The sequence below is a fragment of the Sturnira hondurensis genome, unplaced genomic scaffold, assembly GCF_014824575.4.
Source record: "Sturnira hondurensis isolate 20B ecotype Veracruz unplaced genomic scaffold, ASM1482457v3 Scaffold0015596, whole genome shotgun sequence".
In the NCBI taxonomy this organism is placed as follows: domain Eukaryota; kingdom Metazoa; phylum Chordata; class Mammalia; order Chiroptera; family Phyllostomidae; genus Sturnira; species Sturnira hondurensis.
The window spans coordinates 9,443,886-9,469,712 of record NW_028088227.1 but is presented as its reverse complement, the minus strand read 5'-3'; the positions used below and the strand labels follow the sequence as shown (position 1 = coordinate 9,469,712).

Here is a 25,827-nt window from a genome sequence, read left to right as displayed (position 1 = left end):
TGATTTGTATGGTGTCTAGTTAACATATACAACAAAGCTATCACATACCTTTGAGTAACTGTGTATCATACAGAAGCCTTCATTTGTCCTACTAATTGGCAACCTTAGTAATTTTCCTGATTCTCGATTAATCTTTTAGGGGCAGAGAGATTTGTCTGGAAGATTTGACTTTGTGGACCTTCTGGTGTTCTCACTTACTGGATCCTGTGCCTTGAGGAAGCGCCGATGGGGATATGTTGATATTTCTTTCTAATTCTATTCTTAGAAAACAATTTGGACTTCCAAGAAGTAGCAGTCAAAGTTCTTTTAATAGGCAAGTGAGACTTCTTTTTGTTATCAACATGACAATTTTTTCCCAGAAATGTACAGTGTGACAAAAGTAGTCTTACAGTTGTGAATGCATGAAATACAGAGTTTGTCCTCATATTATTATTTATTAATTACTATAACATTTTCTGTGCCAACAACTGCAAACCTACTTTTGCCCTGCTCTGTATTACAGGAAGCTATGTCTCTATTGCTCAACAAACCACCATGGGAAAAAAAAGTTGACAAACACTTAAAAATAAAACTATAGCTTAGTAACTAAAATTTTGTTTTAAATAGGATTTCCAACATGACACGGCTATGCAATATGCAAAATGGAACACATGCTCGGAAACACTAAATCTGAGTGTCTTTGGGGTGTTGTCCTTCATCTTTCATGCAGTCTACACTCAGGGAAATCGACAAAGCCAACATACGGGATGCTATTTCCTACCCAAAGACAAAGTCTTCCAGAGGGAGAGAGTTTTTCAGTTCAAGTGTCTCCTCTGTAGTCAATTCACCGCTTAAAGGAAGAATACCTATATGCTGGTACACATACTGAGAACTTGCCAGATGCTTCCACATCTATTATCACATTAGTGATGGGCTCTAGGGATGTACTGGTGTTTCCATTTTACAAAACAGAGAATATAAAGACACAGAAAAGTTAATTCATTTATTCATTTAATAAACAATGACTGGCCATCTGCCTTGTGCTGGGAACGAGACTGGCACCAGATGTGCAAAGATGCAAAGACAAAATCCTTGCCCTCAGAGCCTTACAGCTGAGTAACAGGCATCACGTCGAACTCTCTGTTGGTGTTTGTGCTGCCTGGGAAGCGACCTGTCTGAGGTGACACAGTCGCTTAGTGGCCAGGGATGACGGAGCCCAGCGCTGAGTCTCCTAGGGCTCACCAGGTTCCCTTCGTTTCGTGACCTGAATGAATGGCTACTTGCCCTAGAAAGTTTCCTTTCCAGCTATACTTCAAACAGTCCACACACTTCATAATTAGGTCAGATTATGGCTTGAGCACCTAAAGGGCTTGACTTAAACAAAAACCTACAGAACAAGACTCTGAAAAAAGGTTTTTTTCCCGACTTTGAGCTCCATACTAAGAAAGAACAAACCAAACTAAGATGCTTTGTTACCAGGAAGAATAAAGTCATTAAAATAATTTTTCCTTGACACTATTAAAAAGGAACAGGTTTGCATTCCTCCCTCGATCTTGGCCCAGCTCCACCTTCCTGTCCCACAGGGCCCGGGGCTCAGGGCTGGCTCCCAAGTCTTCCCTGGGTGCAAACTGGAAGTCAATTTGCCTGCTGTGGATTCCCAAAGCACTTAATCCCTGTGTCTTTTGTAGCAATAATTATGTTTTATATAAACACTGTAACTTCTTTGAGGACATAATATAATGCTGTGCACATAACAGACCTCCATAAATATCTGTCAAATGACCAATGAAATGTGAGGAAGCAGTTGGTCCCGGCACATACAGAAATCCCTCCACAACCACAGAACTGAAAAGGAAGTGGTGTGCGCACGCCAAACTTCCCCCAAACCCAAACTCAACTGCCACAACCAGAAAAAAGCCAACACCAGGAAATGCTACTAGCAATGACTAAAAATAGAAGAAGCCACATTATTTAAAGGCAAGTGACTTCAAACAAACAGGGGTTGGGTAAAAAAGAAAGACGGCTCCCGGCACGGAAATGCTGCCCCGCCTCCTGTGCTTCCTCCTCCAGGGAGCGGGGCTGGGCTCTGACTAACTGAACCAACACACCTGGGAGCATTAGAATGTACAAGTGTTTACCCGCACAGGCCTAGTCACTGTATTTTCCTGGTAAATAATTATCTTTAGAGGCGATCTGCAATTCACAGATGACTTCTGCCATTCCAGTGCTTTGATCCACGGCAGACTTTCAAATGTTAGGGCTCCAGAACAGGACCCCAAGGAAAGCATTTCCTGTTAACACTGGAAGGCCCACAAGTCCCTGATTCATTCTGCCAAGGTGGGGCCACAAGCAACAGCTACGCAAGAATTGGGTGAACATGACTCACAGGTCAGGCACACCATGTTGTAGACACATCTCGCATTTCCAGGGTGCGTGTGGAAGACCCCGCGAAATACAAAAGCACTGAGGTTAGAACGACTCAAATGGCCTGTGTCAATACTCCTGACATAAAAAACCTAACATCAGGCACTTTCAACAGAATCAAGGTCAAATGATTTCATATAAGAATACTGTTGTTCTTAATATATTGCAACTGACATCAGCCTAGATTGTAAGAATAATTGTAGAACTCCTTTTAATAGACATTTATGGACTTATTTTCGTGTGTGTGGCTGTCCAGTATTTGTGCCCATTCTTTCTGATGTTCCTTGAGAACTGCTCACCCCAACCATATATATGGGCTCCTTTGGGACTGAACCTACACCGCAGCTGCAGCGACGACCATGTAACGCAGCCACGGCCAGCTCCCTGGGTGTCGTGACTGATTCGGGCAGGTGCACTCGACTCGAGACCACAGAACCGGAGTCACATCTGGGACTCTTGTGGGAACGAGAAGCTCTTCTCACTGGGACTAGTGAGGGGAAGAACCAAGGCCAGATGATGTGCCACAGGCCACAGATGGGAAGGGCCCGCCTAACGTGAAGCCAATGTAGAAAAGCCCAGGCAAGGGACAGAGAACACAGAGAGAGGCCGAGTTCTGATGACAGCGTCTTCAGAGACCCAGGATCCAGCCACAGCCGAAGCAATCTCCTCCAGGACATTTCAATTACGTAGGCCAATAAATTCCGTTTTTGTCACTTGCATCCCAAAGAGTCTTGACTAATCATCTTTCAATAAAAACTTGGCTTAGCATTAATAAAGCACTCAATTGCTAACTCCGGGTACACTGAAACAACTATTTTTATGTCAAAAGAGCAGTGAAGAAGTACACTGGGTCAGGTGTAGGCAGGACCATAGGAAAATGAGATGGGACTCGGTCCCAAGCACAGGTGTCTCATGTTAAATCACTATTATTATTTCATCTCCATCATAAGAAACTTGACACCTTTCCAGACAGAATGACAAGGGAGGTACATCTGTAGATTTCTATCATAAAACCCCAAACCCTACTCCAATGGTACATTACACATGAAAAAAAATATGAGAAAGATTTTAAAAAGCGGTTTATGGAAATATTGTGGCGACTGGGATTAAAGGACTGATTTAATGTTCAGTTTAATTCTCTATGTCAGAGAAGGTATAAGTTTGACACAAACCAAGGTAAAATTCATGTTTAAAATTCTGATTGGGTTATTCCACTTACACTCCACTCAGTACATTAATAGACTGTGTTTTCACTCCGTATCCGGTCTCCTTTAAATTGGCAACAATTCCTAATATGTCAATACTGGAACCTTTGGATCCGAAGTTCTTTTCACTGTACATTATCATGTGAGCGTTGGAAAAATCCTATTGGGAAAAAAAATCAAAATTCAAAGGCTAGCCACTTATTTTCTGCAAACACCAAGTGTTAGCCATTAGCTTCTCTTTAACTTACACCTAATATAGGTCGTAAAGACTGCAGTTCCCCGCTGTAACCGCCCCAGTCTTTCCAGTCCTTGTATTCCCCTTCTTCGAGCAAATACTGATGGCCGGTAAATCCAGGCTTTTCATAGGCAACCCAACTGCAACAGAAAAGACATGAAGGAGGAGTAGTTCTCGGAGAGTTAAAATGTTCCCAGTGTATACATCAGTTTCCCTGACAAATCCAAATAGTTATAAAGCTAGAAATGGACTCCTGCATTTAGACTACTGGAATTTGTCACTAAAAGTTAAGAGACTAGGCCCCAAGGCCTAGAGCGGGGCCCCGGGAAGCAGAATGGCCCTAAGGAAACAATCTAAGAAACACATATCAATGTTCTATAAAGGAGGCCAGGGGGGGAGAGGGGGAGAGAGAGAGGGGAGAGAGAGAGAGAGAGAGAGAGTGTGTGTGTTTAATAAGAACTGACTCCAAAGGACAGCAGTGAATAAAACTGGATAAATGTTCTTCAAACAGTAATCAAAATATGTACTTTTGGCTATTTACAAGGCCACTTGGAAGTGTACACTTCCAAAGGAAATGTATAAGATATATAAAGTACAAAATATGATCATAAAAAAAGAAAAGCAAACTAACAGTTTAATAGGTTGGACCAAAATATTAACACGCAAGACTGCAGATCTGATCTGTCTGGATGGGCCGACAAACCCAGGTGGCAACTGGCGGAGAAAAACGTGGTTGAAATTCCCTGCCACACAATCTGGACAGTGCCTGGGGCAGGGCAGGGCAGGGCAGGGGAGGGGACGCTGTGTTACTTGATCACAGAGGGAGAAGCGCAATCCCGACAGGCCAGAGGCTGTACTCACATGCCACGGAGGACCTTCATGGACCCCACCGACGAGAGTGGGGCACTCCCATCAGTAGTCTCTTCTGTTTCACTCCCTTCCGAGATAAAGCTACCCATTTCCATTTCCAATTCCATACATTTTCCCTCAAAGAAGGGCTTTTCATAAATAACTACCTGTAAGAGAAATGAGATATACCCGTAATTTCTAAGGAGCTAAATACTGCCATAGCTAAGTGTTCAACCAGTCATTTTAAACAGCACGAAGTCCTGGAACACAAATGGAAACGTTCTCATCATGGTTTTGAAAATCAACTAAATAACAGTCTTACAGTTTTAAAAATCAGAATTCCTTTTCCTGATATGGTAGAGCCCAAAGCTCAGGTGCAAAAGGCAGTTTATGAATAACCGGTTTTTGTTTCCATGTCTAGAACTGATATTTAGAATTTTGCTTAGGCCAGACTACAGAACCAGAAGATTCCAAGTTGTTCTAGAAAGGACAGAAAGAGGTCAGATTGGACTCTGTTGTAGACGTGGGACGTAGAAAGAGCATTTGTGGAGCAGGGAGCACGTGTCCTGGAAATCCTCTCCTGGCTGACCCGCGAGCAGCGACACGGAGCAGCGGCGACACGTGAGCCCGGCCGTGAGCAAACGCAACTACAGATTACAGACGTGGTCCAGCCGTGCACGGCTGCGCGTGCTCTGGGGGACAGCCCGGCCCTGCACATTGTCTTCCAGCTGGAATACAGCATGTGCAAGTTGGGACAACTCCCTTTGGCTGCAATTTTGTGCCATGGAGGCTGAACTATAAAATCCACACAAGCAATTCTCTTCATGGAGATGGAGTGGGAATAAAATTGAAAATATATATAATTTTACCTTTGGGTCTGCAGGGAATTCAACTTTACGGCCACCCTGAAAAGAAAATAACACAGTAAGAAAAATGGCTTGTCATTGATACATTACTTTTTTATATTACATGAGGCAGTTCAGGGTAAGCCATAGACCCTCACAGTGAGATTACATTCGGTGTGTTTAAATTTATGTTGAGACGGTTCTAAAATTGCCAACAAGGCAGATGAAGACATGAAAAAGTTCAGAGCAAAGTCTCATAGAAGTGGCGTGTAAGCTGCATCCACGTTAGCTGTGTTCTTGGATCCGATAAGTCTTAGTTGTTGTTGTTTTTTAACTTGACTTCATTATTTTTTTCCATCACCGTTTATGCCCCTATACCCTCTTCCATCTCCACCCACCCCTACCCCAGCGGTTACTACACTGCTGTCCTCGAGCTCTTTCTCTTTTCCCCCCTTTGCTCAATCCCTCCATCCCCCAACCCTCTCCACCCCCTCCCTGAGCTGTCATCTGCTCCCCATCTATGGGTCTGTCTCTATTTTTCTTGGTAGTTCAGTTTGTTCTACCGCAGATGAGTAAAATCATATTTTCTTTAATCTGAGCAAATTTTGCAAAAAAAAAAAAAGAGTATGTCTTACTTCTCTTAAAAAGTAGTCCTAAGATCTGACATCTCTGGATGCAAATTCTCACAGGCAGCAGCAGTCCCCTCCCAAACTTACTGACTCTACCCTCTGTGCTCATCCTCCAGCCAGACACAGGCTCCGGTCTGCCCGTCTCCACCCTCCCTCAGTCCAACTCCCAGCCAGGCTCGCTTGTATCTCTTTGCTGCCTGGCCTTGGAGGTACTGGATTTTGCAACCCATGGCTGACAAATCTGCTGAAGTTCACCCAAGTTCACAATGTCATCTGGAGGCCTTTTGAAATAATTAAACTGTTAGGTAAAATTTGAAACATCCCAAAGGATGGATCTATTGGGCTTGTTACACTTTTATAATAAAAAACTTTCGTTTAATTCCTCAAAACTCACTAAAAGTAAACATAGAAAAGGTATTATGTAGAAATATTAAACAGGGTAAGAGGCCAGAAGAATATTTTTCACCAATATATATTTAGCAGCTTTTTAAAAAGCACAACAGAAGATGCTCGGATGAACTGTAATTAGAAAGGAATGTGGCTGATCTTGTCAGCAAACCAGAGCTTTTACAACCAAGGAAGTACCCTTTTCAAAAGTAATCTGACTTGAGTGCCATAAACTTCACAGGTTAGCAAAGTATCCTTAAAAACTGCCTTCTAAACCAGGGGGGATTCTCTGATATGGTCACAAAACTAACAAAACTTTGTTCTTGGAAAGTAGATGTGGTTTTAGGAAAAAGCCCCAAATCATGCGCAGTAAGACCTGCAGCAAACATGCAGGGGAGTAGGCCACGAGCTTTGGGGGAAGTGTAAAATTAAGATAAAAGGTTATCTTCCTGAATTTCTAATGTATTTGAACGGACTCAGAAGACAACCGCAAAGTGGAATTTCAGAGACATTTGAAAGGAGAGCTCCCTCGCGCCTCGCATGCCTGGGGAGTGCCTGCCACGCTGCAGCCCCCACTGTGCTCCCCACACACACGGGGCCAGACCGCTGCAGCCTGGGTTCTCCTGAGGCTCAGGGTCCTGCACAAGAACCAGGCAGAGAACAAGGCGCAACACAGGGAGGGGTAGGGCAGAGGAAGCAGGGGGTCCTTTCCAAGGCACATGCTTAGGAAGACAACATGCATTTAGACATCCAGCCCCAGTGCCCCCAGAGCTGCCACCTAGCCCAGCCTCCTGTCCCCACAACTGGGCTGGTCCACAGCACACCCTGCGCATTCCCAGCCCCGCCTGGCTCATGCAGTGCATTCTACGATGGACATTTCCATTCAAAGGTGTCCATCTAAGGCCCTGGCTGGGTGGCTCAGTTAGTTGGAGCATCGTCTCATACAGCAAAGGGTTGCAGGTTCACTCCCTGTGCAGGGGTAACCAATCAATGTTTCTCTCTTTCTCCCTCTCTTCCTTCGCTCCCTAAAATCAAAAATATATATCCCAACTGAGGATTAAAAGATAAATAAAACATTTTTAAAAATAGTCCTGGCAGGTAAGGCTCAGTTGGTTGGAGCATTGTCTTGTGAACCAAAAGGTTGTGGGTTCCATGCCTTGGTGGTGGGTTCGGTCACCGGTCAGGGGCATAGGTCAGAAAACAGATCGATGTCTCAATCGATGTTTCTCTCTCCCATCCATGTCTCTCTCTCTCTCTCTCTCTCCCCTCCTCATCCCTCCCTCCCTCCCTCCCTTCTCCTCTCTCTAAAATCAACAAGCATGTCCTCAGGTAACAATAAAAAAAATAAAAAATAAAAACAAAATCACCCATCCAACTTGATTTATCCTCTTAAGTATCCCCTACTCTGTCACATCACCCACAAGCTGGACTTTATCTGTCCTTTCTCCTCATTTTCCATAAAGGTTTAACTCTTCACTTTCTCTAGTCCCTAAACCAGCCGTGGGCTTAGGTAAACTCCATGCCCACATCTGGGCTCTGCGAGGCCGAGAATGACTTGAAAGCAAAGGACATGGGCCTCTCCACATTATTCCACCTGTAGCATCTAGCAAGTTATCCTTTCTATTATTTCTAGCAATAAGTTCTATCTAATTCATACTTGTTTTTAAAAGTCTACTTTATTGTTTCTGAGTCACATCCTGTGAATTATTGATGTCAGGCTGGCAAAAAAAAAAAATCACTGACTCCGAGAACAGTTACATTTCACTTTTACCATTTTCAGAGGCCGCATGGATCCAATGAATGCGACGTCTGTGTTCCAGAAGGACAGGTCAGGGTATTCGCCAGGTTCCAAGATAAAGGGGACACCCTGAAATCCAGGCTCTTCATAAACCAGCCATCTAAGCACCAAAGAGGAAAGAAACAGACAGTTCGTTATTATTTCAGCGGTACACAGGACCCACCGATGAGCAAGGAAAAGAATAGGAGAGGATGGGGATGGAGCTGGACGATGTACAGTTAACACTCAATTAGACGTGAGGCAGAATAAACCCTTACATGTGCCTCTCCTTAAGAGTCTTTGCTTGTCTCTGTGGCTGCTTTTGTCCACTCATTTTCATGCATATCATGAACTGCTTCAAAGTGTAAACATCTCTATTACTCCCAAATGATAAAAGCGCAGCTGACCTTTGAACAACTTCAGTCACCTCGTTGCTCTGTGTGTCTGTGGACAGGCCCTGGCTGGGAAATCTCGGGCTGTGTTTTAAAAGGCAACGTCTCATTTGTAACCAAAGAATAGATGACACCTTTACTCATTTGTGAGATAAGGTCAAAAATTAATAACAGCTGGCATCCACCTAGAGCTGGATAAGGAATGCCACACAGAATTCCCTCTAACCCTCACAGCAATGCTATGAGGATAGAACGCTGTCGTCCCCATTTTCACAGGTCAAGTAAACTGCCCAGGGCCACGCAGCTGTAAACTCCAGATGCAGGGCTGATCCTGCTGACTCCAGACCCAGGCTCCTAATCACTTTTGGATGCAGTTTTTCTCATTCCAGGGAGTGCATGTAATCTCCCCTGTTCACTGAGTAATCTCCCAATGACTCAGGATCGCCACTGGGAGCTTGACAACGCACAGTGCTGTCCTCGTGGGCTCTGAAGGTCCGTAAGGCTACTTACTCCCAGAATGCAAAGCTTTGTAGGCTCTTGGATTTTTATGGCTTTTCAATATCACGCTCTTTTATTAGGTGGGTCCACTGCCACTTCCGTGTCAGGGAACCAGCAGCCCTCCCCTCCCCCAATGTGCTAGAAACCAGGAAATCAGGTCTGTTAGAACTGTTGGTAAAGACAGGACAAAGAAAGTCTCAATCAGTTTTCTGCTTCCTGGGGTGAGGGGGGTGCGTTCTGGGAAGGTAAGGGAGCTGGAGAAGTGATTTTTATATGAGGGCTATTGCATCTTCATAAACAAATTCAGAATTCTCTGTGATCACTTCCGCTCTCCAATTCTTTGTGGGTCTTGCCAGTGTCCTGGCCGGGGCCCTCTACCATGTTCCCCAGAATACTAGGCCAAAAGGAAGGGCTGGAAATGAAGTTGCTCACCAGCAAATGGGTCTGATTCTCCCTGTCTTTGCTTTTTCTCTTGTTCCCAGTTTTGTCCCGAAGGCCCTTTTTTTTTGGTGATAGTTTTTGTTAAGAATTCCCCCAGGATAAATCAGTGCGTTCTTTAGATTTGCTAATTATAGAGGGATTTACAATCAAAATCCTACTGAAGACTCATCCATACACAGACAAACCTGAGAGGCTGGGTGTGGTGTGTGTGGGGGGTCAAAAGCATCCAGTGTCGGAAGTCAGGGTAACCGTTACAGTGCCAGTGAGGGGACAACCACGGGGCATGTAAGGGGGCTCTGGGGTCCTGGTTATGTTCTCTTTTTTGATCTGGGTGATGGTGACACTTTGAAAATTCACTCAGCTTATACACTTATGATATACAAATGGTACAGACACCTCAATAAAAAAATCAACCCAAGGGGAAAAAGAGGCTTATCTTATAACACCATTGCCACACCCCTGAACCACTAGAAAACAGGAGCTAAAGGAGTGGGGTCCTGTAAACCCCCTTGACGTTTAAGCATGACAGTGAAGGGTGCACTAGATATATTTTAGAACTCAGTGCTCTTACAGGCACGCCACACACTTCACACCCTGGGTAAACAACTCGGTTCGTCATCAACGGTGCCAGTATGCTAACAAGCCCAGGGCCTCGAAGTCTGACTCCTCGCAAGTGAATGGGCTCAGTTTTTCATAACCACAATGGATGGCTCATCATAAGTAACTCTGAGGCTTTGAGATGATGCTGACCGAAGTGCCAGCTCATTAAGTCTTTCCTTTTATAGTTTGAGTTCAGAGGGGATTTATTCACCCGATGCTAATCGCTTCACTGCCCTGGAAGCCTGTGACTCAGTCACCTAACACTGGCAGGAGCAAATCACTTCGGGCAAAGGGGGGTGTGCTGACAAACGACATAAACTGACACACTCGGAAAGGCCACTCTGCAAGACCACTCCTCGGAGAGTGTGCACTGAGGGCATCCTGGGAACCACGCCTCTGAATGTCGGACAGACTCTGGAGTTTGAAAAATCATTTACAGAGTGTGATTCATTTTTCCTAAATTCTCCTCCAACAAGATAGTGATTCATCTTTCCTAAATTCTCTTCCAACAAGACGCATTATTCACGAGGCCCTCGGCAGTGGGGAAACTATCTTCGGGCAGTGTCCCTCAGGTCCTAAAGGTGCTCTTTTACTGTCCCATGTACTTAGGTAATGAGCTTTTGCCTATATTATGAATATGCAGTACAACTATAAAGTATGGGCTTCTTAACACAAACCTAACAAATGTGTGCATGCAAATAAATACTGTTGAGGTGATGACAATGCCCATCTATACATCTATTTTTCCTACTGTTGTCCAAGTACAGTTGTCTCCATTTTCCTGCCACCACTTCCCCCCGCCACCCACCCTCAATCTTACCCCCCTTTGGCTTGGTCCATGGGTCCTTTGTACATGTTTGTTGACAACCCTTCCCCTTCATCTATTTTTTAAAATAAATGTATGAAGTTCCTGCTTTAGAAATGCCCTTTAAGTCACAGGAGAAAAACTTGTCTTATCTTGTTCACTTGCTCTTACACCAAAAACAGAATTTCCAGTTGGATCCCAAGTGTTATTCTCCAGACACGGCTACATGTGAATGTTGGCTATTTACAGAAACCAACTGGGGACTCAAAAGTTTACCTACGAACGTGCCAACTTTGAGGTCATTCGAAAGAGGGTGACCTATGAAACTCACAGGGAAAAATGTACTTCACAAAGGAGAGGTGAGGGAGGCACCGCGTTTACCAAGCCATCCAGCTTGGTATCGTGGGTAGGGATCTGGTTAGCACGTGCCACCTCTGTGATGCCACATGCATACCGTATATTGTCATGCATAACGCACACTTTTGCCCAAATATTTGAGGGAAAAATAAGGATGTACATTATACATGGGTATAATGATTACATGCCACGGGTATATTAATGGGTATGATAATCCCATGTACAAAATGTGCACAAAAATGCAGGTGTGCATCATACATGGCAAAAGGTGGTGTGTGGCAGTAGCTTCACGAGGTGACCTTTCTGAGCCCATTCACCCTGCATCTGATCATATGTCTAGACCCAACCCCTCCAACATAGAAAATTCAGGCAAGAGAGGAATGAGTTAAATGATACCATGAGGAGACAGAGACGAACCCAGAGTGTGGTACATTCTCTAAAACAGCGCCCCCACATGCTTCGAAACGTCAGCGTCACGGGAAACGAAGATGGGGGTGCTTCAGAGAGTGAGAGACTTGAAGAGACAGACAACAAAGTAAGCTTATATGAACTTTGATTGGCTCTTGATTATTAAATAATATCCATAAAAGACGTTCCTGAGACAATTGGGAAAATTTGGTTATGGGCTACAGATGAAATACCACCAACGTATGGGAATGAAGCCATAACACTTCATCATGTGATGAAGATAGTTATGCAGGAGAATGTCATCATAAAGAGATACAGGGTGAAGTATATGGGAATGAAGGGTCATGGCGTCCTCAACTATGGCAAATTATTAATTTTTTAAATCCCTCCCCCAGGACATTTTTCGTTACTTTTAGAGAGAGGAAAAGAGAGAAAGTGCAACACTGATGTGAGAAACAACAACTGGCTGCCTCCCATACGCATTCAGACTAGGTAGGGACCTCGCCTACAACCTAGGTACGTGCGCATCGGAGAGTCACACCTGCAACCTCACGATTATGAGATGATGCTCCAACCAGTGGAGCCACACTGGTCTGGGCACAAAATAGTAATTATTAAATCTAAGTGGAGGATACATGGATGTTCACTGAACTATTTCTACTTTTGTTATGTCTGAAAATGTTCATGGTAAGAAGTTGGGCTCTGATATGGTATACTCCACAAGGAAATACAAACAGTGAATGTTATATAGTAATAAAAAAGAATAAAATACAAATATATTCATCGATATGGGTAATCTTGGAAACAATGCAGAGAAAACTGAATAAGCAACAGGGCACTTTGAAAATATTTTTATAAACTTGAAAGCAAGCACAACTAAAATATTATAGGGACAGATACTATAGGACCACTCTGCAAACTAAAGTTGTAAGAAAACACAAAATTCCAGAGAGCAGTTACATACATGGAGAGGGGTCCAGAGGATGGGACTGGGGTGGGCCATGTAGGGCGCTGTGACAACAGCGAGGGCCTGAGTTGGGTGGTGGGCGCACAAGGGTTTGTTTCATCACTGGGCTTCATAATTCATATACACACATACATTCTTCTATACGATCAATTATTTCATGATAAAACAGATAAAAAATATTTGGCTATTAAAAAAATGTCCCTTGACGTTTGTCAGAAAACCTGTATTCTAGTAACTGTTCTGCCAACGACAAATCCCTAACGTGGACCAAAGCCTGTCTTCCTTGGTTAAATAGATGCTCTTTAGGCTTCCTTTGAGGTTTTAAAATTCTTTGTTGCTTATGAGAAATATGCCCCCCAAAAGGTGTACCCTCACCTCTACATCTTTCCTATGCTCAACAGAACAGGGAAAAAAAGGATCTTGAAATTATTCATTTCCCTCAGTAAAAATCTGACAAGCCACACCCTTGTTTTGCGTCTGGGTAGAAGAGCCTAATCCAGAGCGAGCAGGCCCCGGGACAAATCTCCTAAGGGAACTGTTGAAAGTGCCTCCCACAGCAAAGGGCTCTCTGGTCGCACTTATTATCAGCGACTTCTCCCAAGCCATCAGGACTCCCCTTAGAGATCTGTAAAAGCACTAATGGCCTGGTCCCATTGCTGACCAAGCAAGTTCAATGTGCCCAGACTTTAAATTGACATCCAAGACAGCTCTCTCTTCTCCTAGAGGCAACAGCAGTGAACAGCCTGGAAGAAGAGGCCTGTGCCATGCAAGGCCATCATAAATGAAAACTATGACAAGTGTGTGGCCACCACCTATGAGACAAGTTAAACTTACCCTCAAGGTAAGAAATGTTAAGTGAAGCTCATTAGCTCCACACAGCCCAAGCCTAGTCAGGAAACCTTCCACATATTGAGATTAAAACATTATGGCAGATGCCTAGTTCATGCTTTTCTAAGGAAAGTGATATTTCTCAACACTCATATTTTAAATCTCATTGATGGCAAAAAATTCAAGGCAGTAAGAGACGAAGACATTTTTTTTCTTTTGTTTAGATTCCTCCTTTTCTTTCCAATTACTAAATATAAAAGTGCCCACGGCTCTGCTCTTTATACTCGCTCCCTTTGACATCTCACCCAGCTCATGATTTAAAGCCTTCTCCACACCAGTGACTCCTAAATTGGTACCTCCAGCCTCCCTCCAGAACTCCAGTCTCCGGTACCCAACCTCCGCCCTGACCTCTGACTTCAATGGCCAGCTGGCAAGTCCAACCTCACTTCTCTAAGACTGACCTTGGAATTTCCCTCTTCCTCCTAACCTGCTCTTCCAAGTCTTCTTAAACCTCTATTGATATTTGATTGTGGAACTATTGATATACAGAAGAGACAGTAACACTTGGGTTAGTTTGGGGGGGGTGGCTCTTTCAAACATCAACCAAAAGAACAACTTTAATGAACTAAAAAGGCGACCCCCTGGAATAAACGTTGGGACTTACGTTCGTGTTTCGAGATTCCAACAAAGGCTGGGGTCCCAAACCCTAGCGTCTCTCAGCCCCTCACACCTCATGTATAGTCTGTCAGCAGATGGTGTCAGCTCCACCTTCAGAATGTGCCAGCATCTGATCGTTTCTCACCAGCACCGTCATGCTGTCTAAGCCATCGAACCCTGTTGCCTATGTAAGTAACTACAACCACCTCCTAACTTGTTCCTTTGCTTCTACACTCACCGCATCACAGTTTATTTTCTCCTTAGCAGCTGGAGTGACCTTTCCAAAACACAAGTTAGATCACACTCCTTCACAATTACCCATGCCACTCTGAGAAATCTAAAATCCTTCCCAAAGCCTAGAAGGCCTGATGGACCCCAGGCCTCTCTGCACATCAGCTTCCTCCCAGCGCATTCTAATCCAGCCATTGGACCTCCTACCAGCTTCCCACATGTGCCCAGCAGGGCTCTGCAAACACTGTGCTCCCTGCCTGGGCCACCCCCGGCCCCTGCCCCTCCTCCCTCAAATATCCCCAGGGCATTCCTCCCGGTGGTACACCAGGTTAGACCTTTCCCTGATCACCCTGTGGAAAATAGCACTACCACTGTCCCTCTTCACAATTTATGTTTCTTGTAGTATTTACCATCTGACACATTACATATGCATTGTCCTATGCATATCCCACTAATAAATATTTTTGCGCACTCTGAATACATGAATATTTACAAATTATACATTACCATGGAATATACAATGGATTTATTAGAAAACATACAAAAAATTTTAAAAGGAGGCAATTTTAAATAAAATATAAAGAAACATTAATGTTCAGGTTTCTTCTCCCTGCATCTCCACGATGTTGTTCCCAAGCCTTGCACTGTGCTCTCCGTGTTAGAGACGCTGACCCTTGGTGTGTCAGCCTGCGCGTTCTGTCCTCATTTCTCCCCCACCTGAGATAGCCCCATTTCCTTCAAAATACTCTTGCAGTTTCCCGTGATTTGTGAAGTCAGCGTCCTAGGGGCTTTGGACAGCATTGTGTGGGAACATTAAAGGAAGTACCACGTGCATTGGCCTCTATCCTGCCTAAAATATCAGGGGCACATGCCAAGAATTACCCTTTGAATTACTCAGCTTTGAATGAGTCAGGTTCCTCCGTGATAGGAAATCCCTACATTAAACATTCATTTTCCCTCTGCACTTCCTCCAAGACATTGTTACAGTTTGTCAGAGCTGTACAAAAGAATCAGCGTGTTCTCTGCCTTATTAAAAAGAAAAACACCAACTTTTTAGTCAATAATTTCTTAACAACAAGCAGATCAGAGACAGAATGTTTTCATTCTTCTATCCAGTGCAACACTCGCCCCAAAAAAGCTTCATTAAAATTGTGTTTAAAGTAAAACAAGTACTTACGTGCCCCAGTGCACTTTCATGGAGGAAGTCTTCTGCATGATACCAAACCCCTGCATTTCTTCGGTGTCATCAAAGTAGGAATTCAGGACTCCTAGCCCTTCTGGCTCCGTAAATAAGTCAATATGACTAACTCTGTAATCCTGAAGGAGAAATACATATATTCACACATAGATAAGCTCAGTTTTCAAACAATTAACAGAAGCTTTCCCTACACATGGAGCACCTGTCATTTCGTCTCTTTCCTTTTTTCACCCACGATTGAACGATATGTGCTTTTTTGAGGCTGACATGTTGCTTTCACTATGTGTCTGAGTTTTACATTCAAGCAAAGATCACCAAAAATGTATTTTGTTAGAGTTTCAGAACATATTTATTTCTCTCATCCTCAATGAACAACTGCTCGGCTTTCCTTGGTGCTAGGAGTTTTAGTTACTTGCTCTGATGTGACCACCCAGCCCCAGAGAATCTGGTCTGCAGAGTGGCCGTGCCAGGATTCGTCCTCAGCTGTTGTTCTGTGCCCTTAAGTGCCCTGTGGAAACTCCCCCGACTATGACTGAACCTCTGTGATGCTGGTTCTAAGTTAATACAAAAGCTCAGTTAGGATGATCACAAATCTCTGCACTTTGATCGCTGCTCTGTGCCCTGCGTGCCCATGGTCTATCAAACATCCTTCAAAGGCCTCTCCTGGCTGAGGGCCTAAGTGCTAATCAAACCTTCACCACTACTTGCTTGCTGAGTTAGATGAACTAATGTCCGGAAGAAACAACAGCACTTGAGTATTAGTTCAGGGGAGGCTCTCTCAAACATTACCAAAGGAAGCGAGTTCAATGCACTTCCTGAATATATGTGGCGACTTACGTTAGTGCTTCTAAAAAACCATAAATGCAATGTGTAAAAATGAAAACAATAATTCATGATATATCAGGAGCCATAAAAGTCTTCCTACCTTTTAACATGACACCCTTCAGAAAAAAATCACCCCAAGGAAATAAATCAGAAATGTGTAAATTATTCTCTGCACAAAAATGTTCATGTAGTGTTGTTTGAAAGAGTAAAAAACTAGAAACAACCTTAAGTTCCACAGAAAGTAGAAAGAAAAATAAATAATTGTACTTCATTGCAATGGAAAGCCCGAAGGATGTAGTGAGTGACACGAAAAGGAGTCATTTGCCTGCTATTCACAGGCAAAACAGAGGCCTCTTTACCAATATGCTTCATTTCGCCTCCCCACCTTTCTGAGAACACCTATTCTGATACCTCCCCCAGTTGCAAATCAATGAGGGACGTTACCAATGGGAGCACGATCTTTAGAAAAATGGCATGGAAAGAGGACAAGGACTGAAAACTAAAGTGTTACGCAGAAAAAAAGGAAAACAGCATCATGCCTGTAGTTAGGTTACAACTAGAGAAAAATACAGATTAGATTATGACGAAGACAGAGAATTCAGAAAAGTTCACAATGGTGGAATTTGGATATTTTAAAACATGGCTGCACTACCAATATGATTTGAGTGATAAATAAAAACTGCAGGCAAATTATTCCACTAACTATGACATTTTAAAATAAGCTTTCTCATATATTACTTAGGGTTATCACATTATGTAAGCACTTACTTAAAAAGAAATTTTACTCATCCTTAGTCTTCCTCAGTTTAGAATATTCCCTTTCTCCCTATTGCATCCCAATACCCATCCCTATCTCACAAAAGCATTTTAATTTTCCACTTGGAAAACACCATTAACCATGTTTCTAAGAGGTAAAATTGTCAAATCCCAACAGCCACAAAGAAAGACTCTGGTACGAAAAGGAACCAAGGAAATTTTACCTAGTCCTTAAACCGGCTTCCAATACCCAGTTTTTAAAGCCCACATAAGACTCCAGATTGAATTATCAACTGAATTATTTTTGGATTATTTATTTTTCCAAAATAGAACTCCTATAAGCCACTTGAGGCAATCAGAACTCAACGATAAAGCTAAAGTAAAAAAAAAAAAGAAAAATCTGTTCGTTCAGAACTCATCAAAGCCAGGTTATTACATGAAATACATTTGGAGAATTGGATGGGAGTGGGGGCCAGGAGTGAGAAATTAACCTTCAAGATTTATCGTGGAAGAAATAACTAATGAGCATGATTCTTTTCTAATTCATTTAAATTGTACAATTACTTAAATTGCAGAAAGTAAATCCATAAACACCAATCAATTTCTTTCTCCAATCACTTATTTCATAAAATGAACTTTTCCCTCCTGGCATTCAATAACTAAATATAGCCCTGGCTGGTGTAGCTCAGTGGATTGAGCACAGGCCTTCGAACCAAAGGATCGCGGTTTGATTCCTAGTCAGGGCACATGCCTGGGTTGCAGGCCAGTTCCCAGCACGGGACACATGAGAGGCAACCATACATTGATATTTCTCTCCTTCTCTTCCCCCCTTCCCCTCTAAAGATAAATAAATAAAATCTTTGAAAAAAATTTTAAAAATGCTTTAAAAAATGACTAAATATATTGGGTAGGTAGATGGACGGATCCTCATTGTCCCGTGACCTACCTTGACCACATGTCTCAATGAACCAATCACCACAGGCTTAGCAGACTCTTCCTCCTCTTTTCTTTCCAAAACATCTTCTGTCCCCCAGAGAGCAGTAAGTTCCAATTCTCCTTCTTCTAAGGGGATGGAATGCCCCTCAAAATTTGGTTTCTCGTACAAAATCCAACTAAGCATAAAACACAGCATAATTGTTAGCCAGTTCTGGTGAGAGAGGTTTAGCTTACTCAAATATTCTGGCTAATAGCCACTATGTGTGTATGCGTGTGTGTACACACACCACACCATATATATAATATATATATATATTATACATGGTATGTACATATATCATATATTATATGGTGTATATATATGGTGTATATATATATCATATATTATGGCCAATTCTCTAACAATGAAAGTGTATAATCTTTCCATAAAACTAAAATTTACTAAAATTTGGACTCTCATAATTCAAAAATTGTATCAGGATCTTAGAGAACTTTTGCTATCAATATTAATGTTATAGAGATACTGATGTCAATAGAATTGTCAGGCAATGGAGACTTGTAAATAGTAATACATTTGCTAAATGGACTTTTACTGTAATTCCTCTTTATATATGTAGAAAACACTTCTCTTAGAAAGATTTAAACTTACTATTTCTAGTCATGCATATTAATAATAGAAAGCATTTTTAAAATATCCTTTGCAACAATATCCAAACATTGAAGAAAAACGTCATGTCAACACAAGCACGGGCAAAAGTAGGTTTACATTTGTTTGAAAAAATAATAAATAATAATACAGGAGTCAACTCTGTTTTACATACTCACAACTGTAAGCCTGCTTTGTCAAAGCCTGTATATAACAGTGCTGCTCATAAATGTTTACACTTCCAAGAAAAGACAAAAGACAACAAAAATTGCAAAAAAGCACTACTGTATGAAAAACAAAAAATTTAAAGAAAAACTCTTAGTGTTATTTTCAGTTCTCAAATTTAAGAACAAAAGTTAATTGAATTTTCCTAGTGAATATGTTGACTATATAGGAAAATCTGGTAAAATACCTAAAACCTTATAAGAAAGATGCTTTATATGTAATCAAATGGAAACCAAAAGAAAAGCTTACTAATTTTTTAAAACACAAATACCTAGGGCTCTATTGCTTTATTTGATACAAGTTTATAAATAGGTACCAAAGATAAGTAAGTATTCATGCCACGTAAGCAAGTTTTTTACTGCTTTTCTTAATTCAACTTCCTGTATATGTTTTAGAAGCAATTAAGCTGGTGAAAAAGATTTTTTCACCAATTTCTTTACTAGCCATTATCAAAAAGTTGAAAAGTAACTTTTAACTTAGTCCTTTACCAAACCATTATTTTAAAAGTCAGCAAAACACCTTTTCTCTTACGGAATTCAAAAAATCCTACCAGTGTTAACCATTATAATTCTTATCAGCCTTATTGAAAATTCAAAAATCAAAAGTATATTATGGACTCCAATGTTCATTAGTCCAGACCAACATTGTGTGGGTTACATGGGAAAAGAAACTCACACTGCTACACTTCTCTGATTTCTCTAGCAAAGAACACGTATCACCCCTATAATCAGAAACATGACTGAAAAACATATTTTATTTCTTTGTTATGATTTCCTTTTATTACTCATTGTGACTAGTATTTTTCTGTCCTTTACAGTGAAAAGAACATAATTTTAAATAAGGATTAAGAACCAAAAAGGCAGTTAAACATGTAAAACCTAGACGCCCTGAGTCAGGAAGTGAAAGTGCCATTCTCACCATCCTCTGACAACTTTCATGAGGACCACAGGCGACAGGCTCCAGGAGCTGCAATCCTCAGTGTCACTGAAGACTTCGATGCACTGCTCGGAGACATCCGGCTCGCTGTAGATCACCACCTGCCCGGGAAGGGGGGAGGGAGGCATTTCTTACTGTGCTTCATCAAACCGAAACAGAATCTAGACTGGAAATAGAAAATAACCTTACCTTTCCAGGTCGGGGATTGATTTTATTTTGGACACTTCCTCTAAGGGTCTGTAATCAGATGAACAAAAACGCAACAAGTTATTAAACTTTACATAACAGTCCTCTTTTCTTTTCACATAACCCTCTGAGTAAGATCATATTCACCTCACAATTTATCAATTTTGAATCAAGTCTACCTTTATCTATGCCATAATTGTGTTAAAACTCTCTTTCAGTCTACACTATTAAGAGCTTCCCTCACCCAAGTGAATTTGCCACTCCAATTCCTCCACATGTAAATGCCTGGGCTAGTGTTACCAACCTAGAAAATGTAGGACTCAAGAGTTAGCCCTGTGTTTTACCTGAATTTACAGAATAAGACCGCAACAGATTATAACTCAAATAATCTCGGTATCATCTCAAAGGAAGAGAAACTATAATGTATTAATCACTTATCGAGAATGAGCTGAATTAATTTTATGTATTCATATATACACACCTTATATTGAGTCTATAAATATTGTTTTTTCATAGTAACATCTACCATCACACAATAACTACTAGTCTGAATAAATGCCTGTTTACGGATTATTTCACAATGTACATTGCACACAGTACATTTAATCACGCCCTTTCTGATAGATGAAATACGTTTTTATATAGCTACAAAACTAATCATTTTCAAGACCATGTGACAAGACCAGTAAAACCAGAAATGCGTAACACTATAAAAATAGTAATTACACATGTAAAAATATTATAAAACACTGACTACTTTCAATGCTGACCAGGATGCCTGTTTTAAGGACTGCCTTTGATCTGACATGCAGAGTGGAATATGACCCAAAGAACAGAGGAAGGCCTCAGTAGAGCATTATTAGAGTCACAATGGCATTTACTTATTTATATGCACACATTAGAAGTGCATAAGCTGAAGGAAAAGCCTACAATTTAAAACAAAATTTAGGTAATACATGGAAGATAGAATAGTTAATATAATAAACAAAGCCCAAAACTTAAAGGAAAACAAAGGAGGTATAAAGCACTTTGTTCCTTCTTTGTACCCATTTGGCTTGGTTTTGCAAGGGATTCCACAGGGAAACTGTATATCCTGCTGTCATGCTCACCAGACTGCTGTCAAGTAGCAGAAGTGATCCAAGGATAATCAGAGAGTGAGGCCGTAATGAGCGGGAAGTGGACCAGTGGAAATTTTGTGCTTGAGAGAAATACTTAAAAGCTTTATATTTCTGAGAGCTACAGACTGATCATGTAAGTGGTCACAAATAGTAGCGGTTCCCAAACTGTGGTCCAGGGACCCACGGAGGGTTCCCAAGGTACTTTCAGGGAGTCCATAAGGTCAAAACTATTATCATGAGAAGAGGGTATTTACCTTTTTCTCTCTCGTTACCTCACAGTATACAGTGGAATTTTCCAGAGGGCTATGACATCATCGCCATGATGGCTAATGAAACATACACTGTGTGTTCTTGTATTTTATATTTTTGTTAGTGTTCATTTCTAATACAATAAATTCTGACAGGCAAAACCCATGTGAACAAAAGCTCTTTGGAGTCCTCAATAATTTTTAAACATAAAATCATCCTGAGATCAAAAATTTGAAAACTTCTGAAAAGAAGGCTCTGCACCTCTACTGGAAACCCAACTACGTTTTTTGAAAGAGCTTCCGGAAGTGTCTTCTATGACAGGCCGGTAGCAAAGCCAATACAACAAACTGAAACGTGTCATAGTGCCTTGTCCGTGGGAGGGAGGGGCAAGGTGCCTTCCGCTTGGGTAAACTCTTTTGGATGATGGCCTGCACGTGGCAGATGGCCTGGTTCACAGGGTGGGTGACAGGAACAAAGAGGCCACCATGTGTCTGGGCTAACGGCGCTGTCCTCTAAACCTTGTGGTCTGTTTTCCTCTCTTCCTGTCCTCTCTCAACCTGAGTGTCAAGCTTGGTAACAGAAAGGCACAGATTCACATCAAAAACTGAATAAAGGAAAGCATGCCAGCAGGCAGATAGAAGAAGCTATAGAAACCCTCACTGTTGCTCAAAATCATATCTCGCTGCCCTGTGTGCAATATTAAAGGAAAGATCTGATGTGAACCAAAATTTTTCACTCCTCCTAGGCTCTGCAGGAAGCCTGAAAAACACTTCCCTGATGAAAACTAATTCCAAATAAAGAGAAAATTCTTTCTCCAATGCATCACATATACATTTCTTGCTACTTTTGGAAAGGAAGAATGAACCTCACAGCACAAGAAAAGGGATTAGGAAAAAGTAGGGGCTTTTCCAAATAAAGGAAGCTGCTTCACAAATTTTCAGAATTGTATCTATAGTACTTAGCATTTTTATGCAAAACTAGGTAAGAAAAAACATCTTGTCTGTCTCTGAACTCCCAAGGTGCTTTATCTATACCTTTTATAATATGGCATATAAATTCACAAGTACCTGAAAATATCGGTAAGTTATTTTTTCTGCTGAACTAGGAATACCTTGAAAACAGAATCTTAGTAACTTCTTCTTGGACCTTGGCAGTCCCTTGTACATAGGTTTCCAAGTATGTAGTCAATGAATTAAAAAACGACAAGCATACCCATTCCTAAAGGAATAACATGCATTGCTCATTATCCCTCTATCCTCTCACTGTATAAATACCCCAAAGAAATGATCACATGTTGCTACTTACTGTTGGATCTGATAATGACATTCCAGGGAAAGAAAGGTTTGAGTCAAACCGTCTGGACTTGAAAAGACCCATGAAGTCTGTGTCACTGTTCCCATAGTTTGATGTAAGAGCGCTTTCAACGTGATTTGCCTTTTCCGGATCCTCACTGTTCTTCAGTTTTGAAAATTCAGAAAACTTAGTTTCTGGCAAGTGTAGGTTGCTTCGTGAATCCACGTCTTTTGGGGTTTCCTCTTTCTGCAGGTATTTTTCCATGTAGCTTGGACTTTTCAAGCCTGAATGAGATGCATTTGAGGAGTCGAAATTGAAGACCTTCAAGAAGCTGTTGGGCGGAAAGTGTGGCTGTTCTCTATCTGCAGCGCAGGGTGGGGCACCCTCAGCCACGGGCTGTGACGCAGAAGACCGAGAAAGAGAAGTGTTCTGAGAAGAGCTGAAAGTTGTGGTCATGGTACTGACTGATGTTACCGAGGGAGCAAAGATTTTGTCTTGTGGTAAAGAAGACAGCATGCTCGAAAAAAGTGCGCTTTTTTCTAGCCTGGATCTCTTCACTCCACCATTTGGGACATCCCTGTTCTCTTTGTCATTTATTTCTGGAGCCGCCAGAGGGGCATCTTTCCCATTAGCCTGAGCGAGCGAGGACTTGAAGAGGATACTCTGCTCAGTGGACGTACGTTTGGGCCTCAGTGCGGATTTTGTGTCCAGATTCTGCATCAGCTGTAAGGCTGGTGACATTTCTGGCTGGCCTCCCTTTATCTTCCCCAAACCAAAGGTAAACACGTTGGGATCAAACACCTTTTCCAAATTGTCCTCATGAATAGGAGGCATGAAAAAGTGGGGGGTAGGAGAGTTTGGCACTCTGGCTTTCTTTTTTTTCTGAGGCACACAAACGGTGCTGTCCATATTTTTGATAATTTCAGTGAATTTTTCCATATCCGAAGAAGAATCAAATACACTATCATCACTACCAGCAGAAACGTTCAAGGCACAGGCAGGGCTGCCCTGGCCATTCATAACATTTTGATCTGGCCTCTGAGGAGTCTCTAAATGATTTCTGCTGGCAGGGGAGTGAGTGGGACTGGAACCAACCACCGGGGGTGTTCTGTCCTCCTGACTTGGAGCTTGGATGGACAGGGTTTTCTCCGAGTCCAGTGGCATGACTGATGGGCCAGATTTTGCTACATGTTCCTCTTCGCAATGAATGTGTTTGGGTGGTGTGCTCTTATTGCCCGGGACTTCCTCTTCCTGGGGAGCACAACTTGCAACGGAAACCACTTCAAGTTCATTATTGTGACAACTTGGCAACTGCACTTCTCTAACTTCAGTGCTCTCTGAGATGATCTGGGAGCTCACATCCTGGGTGCTCTCCACGGGAAGAACAAAGGACCTGACCTGGACAAGGACCTTGGACGGATTCTCAATTCCCACAACTTCTGGGCTCTGCTCTGTGGACAAAGGAGGGCTTGCTTCTCCCTCTCCTCCAAGTGTGGAGGGGGGCATTTTCTCATGATCCGGATGAGACTCAGGCAAAATACCTCCACTATGGTGTTCTGACACTTTTAGATCAGTGCGTGGAAAGTTGCTGATGGGAGCTTCAGCACATGTGTCTTTGGGAACAGCCACAGGAATGGGCGCAGGCAGTGAGCAAGGCTGATTGCATGACTCAGCTAGGGGCTGTGAGTCAGAAATTGTATCCTGTGGCCTTGGTGCAGCTGGTGGTGAATCTCTGGCACCAAGAATGGCAGAAATGTCTTGTGCTGTTTCAGTCGTATTTTCAAGTACAAGTCTTTTGCAGTTAGCAGCCTTTGAGTCGCTGTCTCCTAAGAGTTTGTGGTCCTGGATGGGAACCAGAGCAGTATCCCCTTGTTCGGAAGGGCAGCCAGCATCTGTGTGAACACCTGCCTGGTCACCCTGTTTAAGCTCGGAAGGAGCAGCTTGGCCCTGAGTGGGCTCACCTTCCGTGCCTCTTATCCTGGGACTGCTGGTCGCTGGGAGAATCTCCTCTTCAGGGGGAAGAACTTTGGTTTCCGCAGAGGTTTCCTTCCCCAGGACACCATTCTGGTGACGATTTGGCATCACTTTTTTTTCAGGTTGGTCCATTTCCTTGCCTTTTTTGGCTAAATTCAGCTTTGCCCTCCCAACAAATGTCTTGTTAGAGGCCAGGGTATTCCTTGTGCCTCGAATATCAGCGTGTCTTGGGCTACTGTTTGCCCGTTTGTTTTCGAATAAGGAGATTTTGGTGGCAGTGTTTCCTTTGTGAACTGGCTGGCTAAATGGATTATGCTCATTTCCCAAACTGTCAAGATTCTTGGGGTTTTTCAAATTTAGTTCCACATGTTTGGGCTTGGCAGGGCTGCAAGAGAAGAGCGATATAATAAAGCTACTGACCTAGTTTGCAAAAGTGAAATACCAATTGATTACAAAACTATAAAAAGCCAACATCTTTCTGATATGTAACTTTATAAAGTATAAAACTATTTTTAAACAATCCGAAATACGCTATTAACTATTTTTAATCAACGTTTTGCTTCCATAGGAGGGATGAGACAATTACGTAACTAAGAAAGTCCACAGGTGGGAGGTTGCCAAGTTTATCAGGTGCCTTGCGGCTTTACACAGTGCTCGACACTAGAGTTAGAAAATGTTTTAGGGTCTGGAGAACATCAGAACAAATTTAAATAGTTAACATGCTTCCAGACTTTAAATATGTAAGTGATTTCTCTAAACATACACTGTAATTTTTATTTTGCCATAGCTTTTTTACATTATCTCAAAATGCTAGATTTCACAAAAATATTTATCTATTATTTACCTCTTTGGATATTGTATTCTCTTCATCCACCCCTATAAAATTTTTCTCTGATTACATAAGTATGCTCACTACAGAAAATTTGGAAAACATAAAAATGAAAAATCACTCACGATCCTCCACTCAGATG

General features: G+C 42.2%; 1 protein-coding gene across 1 annotated transcript in view; it reads right to left on the bottom strand.

Annotated features, from left to right (window-relative positions):
* Positions 1-25,827, bottom strand: part of LOC119000131 (beta/gamma crystallin domain-containing protein 1-like) — a 64,630-nt gene that overhangs the window by 18,012 nt on the left and 20,791 nt on the right. The window contains exons 3-12 of the mRNA XM_037064967.1: positions 22,895-25,241; positions 20,226-20,273; positions 20,019-20,137; positions 18,240-18,405; positions 15,692-15,831; positions 8,325-8,451; positions 5,562-5,597; positions 4,705-4,859; positions 3,857-3,983; positions 3,623-3,768 (exon numbers count right to left, since the gene is read on the bottom strand). Coding sequence (XP_036920862.1) covers positions 3,623-3,768; positions 3,857-3,983; positions 4,705-4,859; positions 5,562-5,597; positions 8,325-8,451; positions 15,692-15,831; positions 18,240-18,405; positions 20,019-20,137; positions 20,226-20,273; positions 22,895-25,241 — 3,411 coding nt within the window. The remainder of the gene's footprint in view (positions 1-3,622; positions 3,769-3,856; positions 3,984-4,704; positions 4,860-5,561; positions 5,598-8,324; positions 8,452-15,691; positions 15,832-18,239; positions 18,406-20,018; positions 20,138-20,225; positions 20,274-22,894; positions 25,242-25,827) is intronic.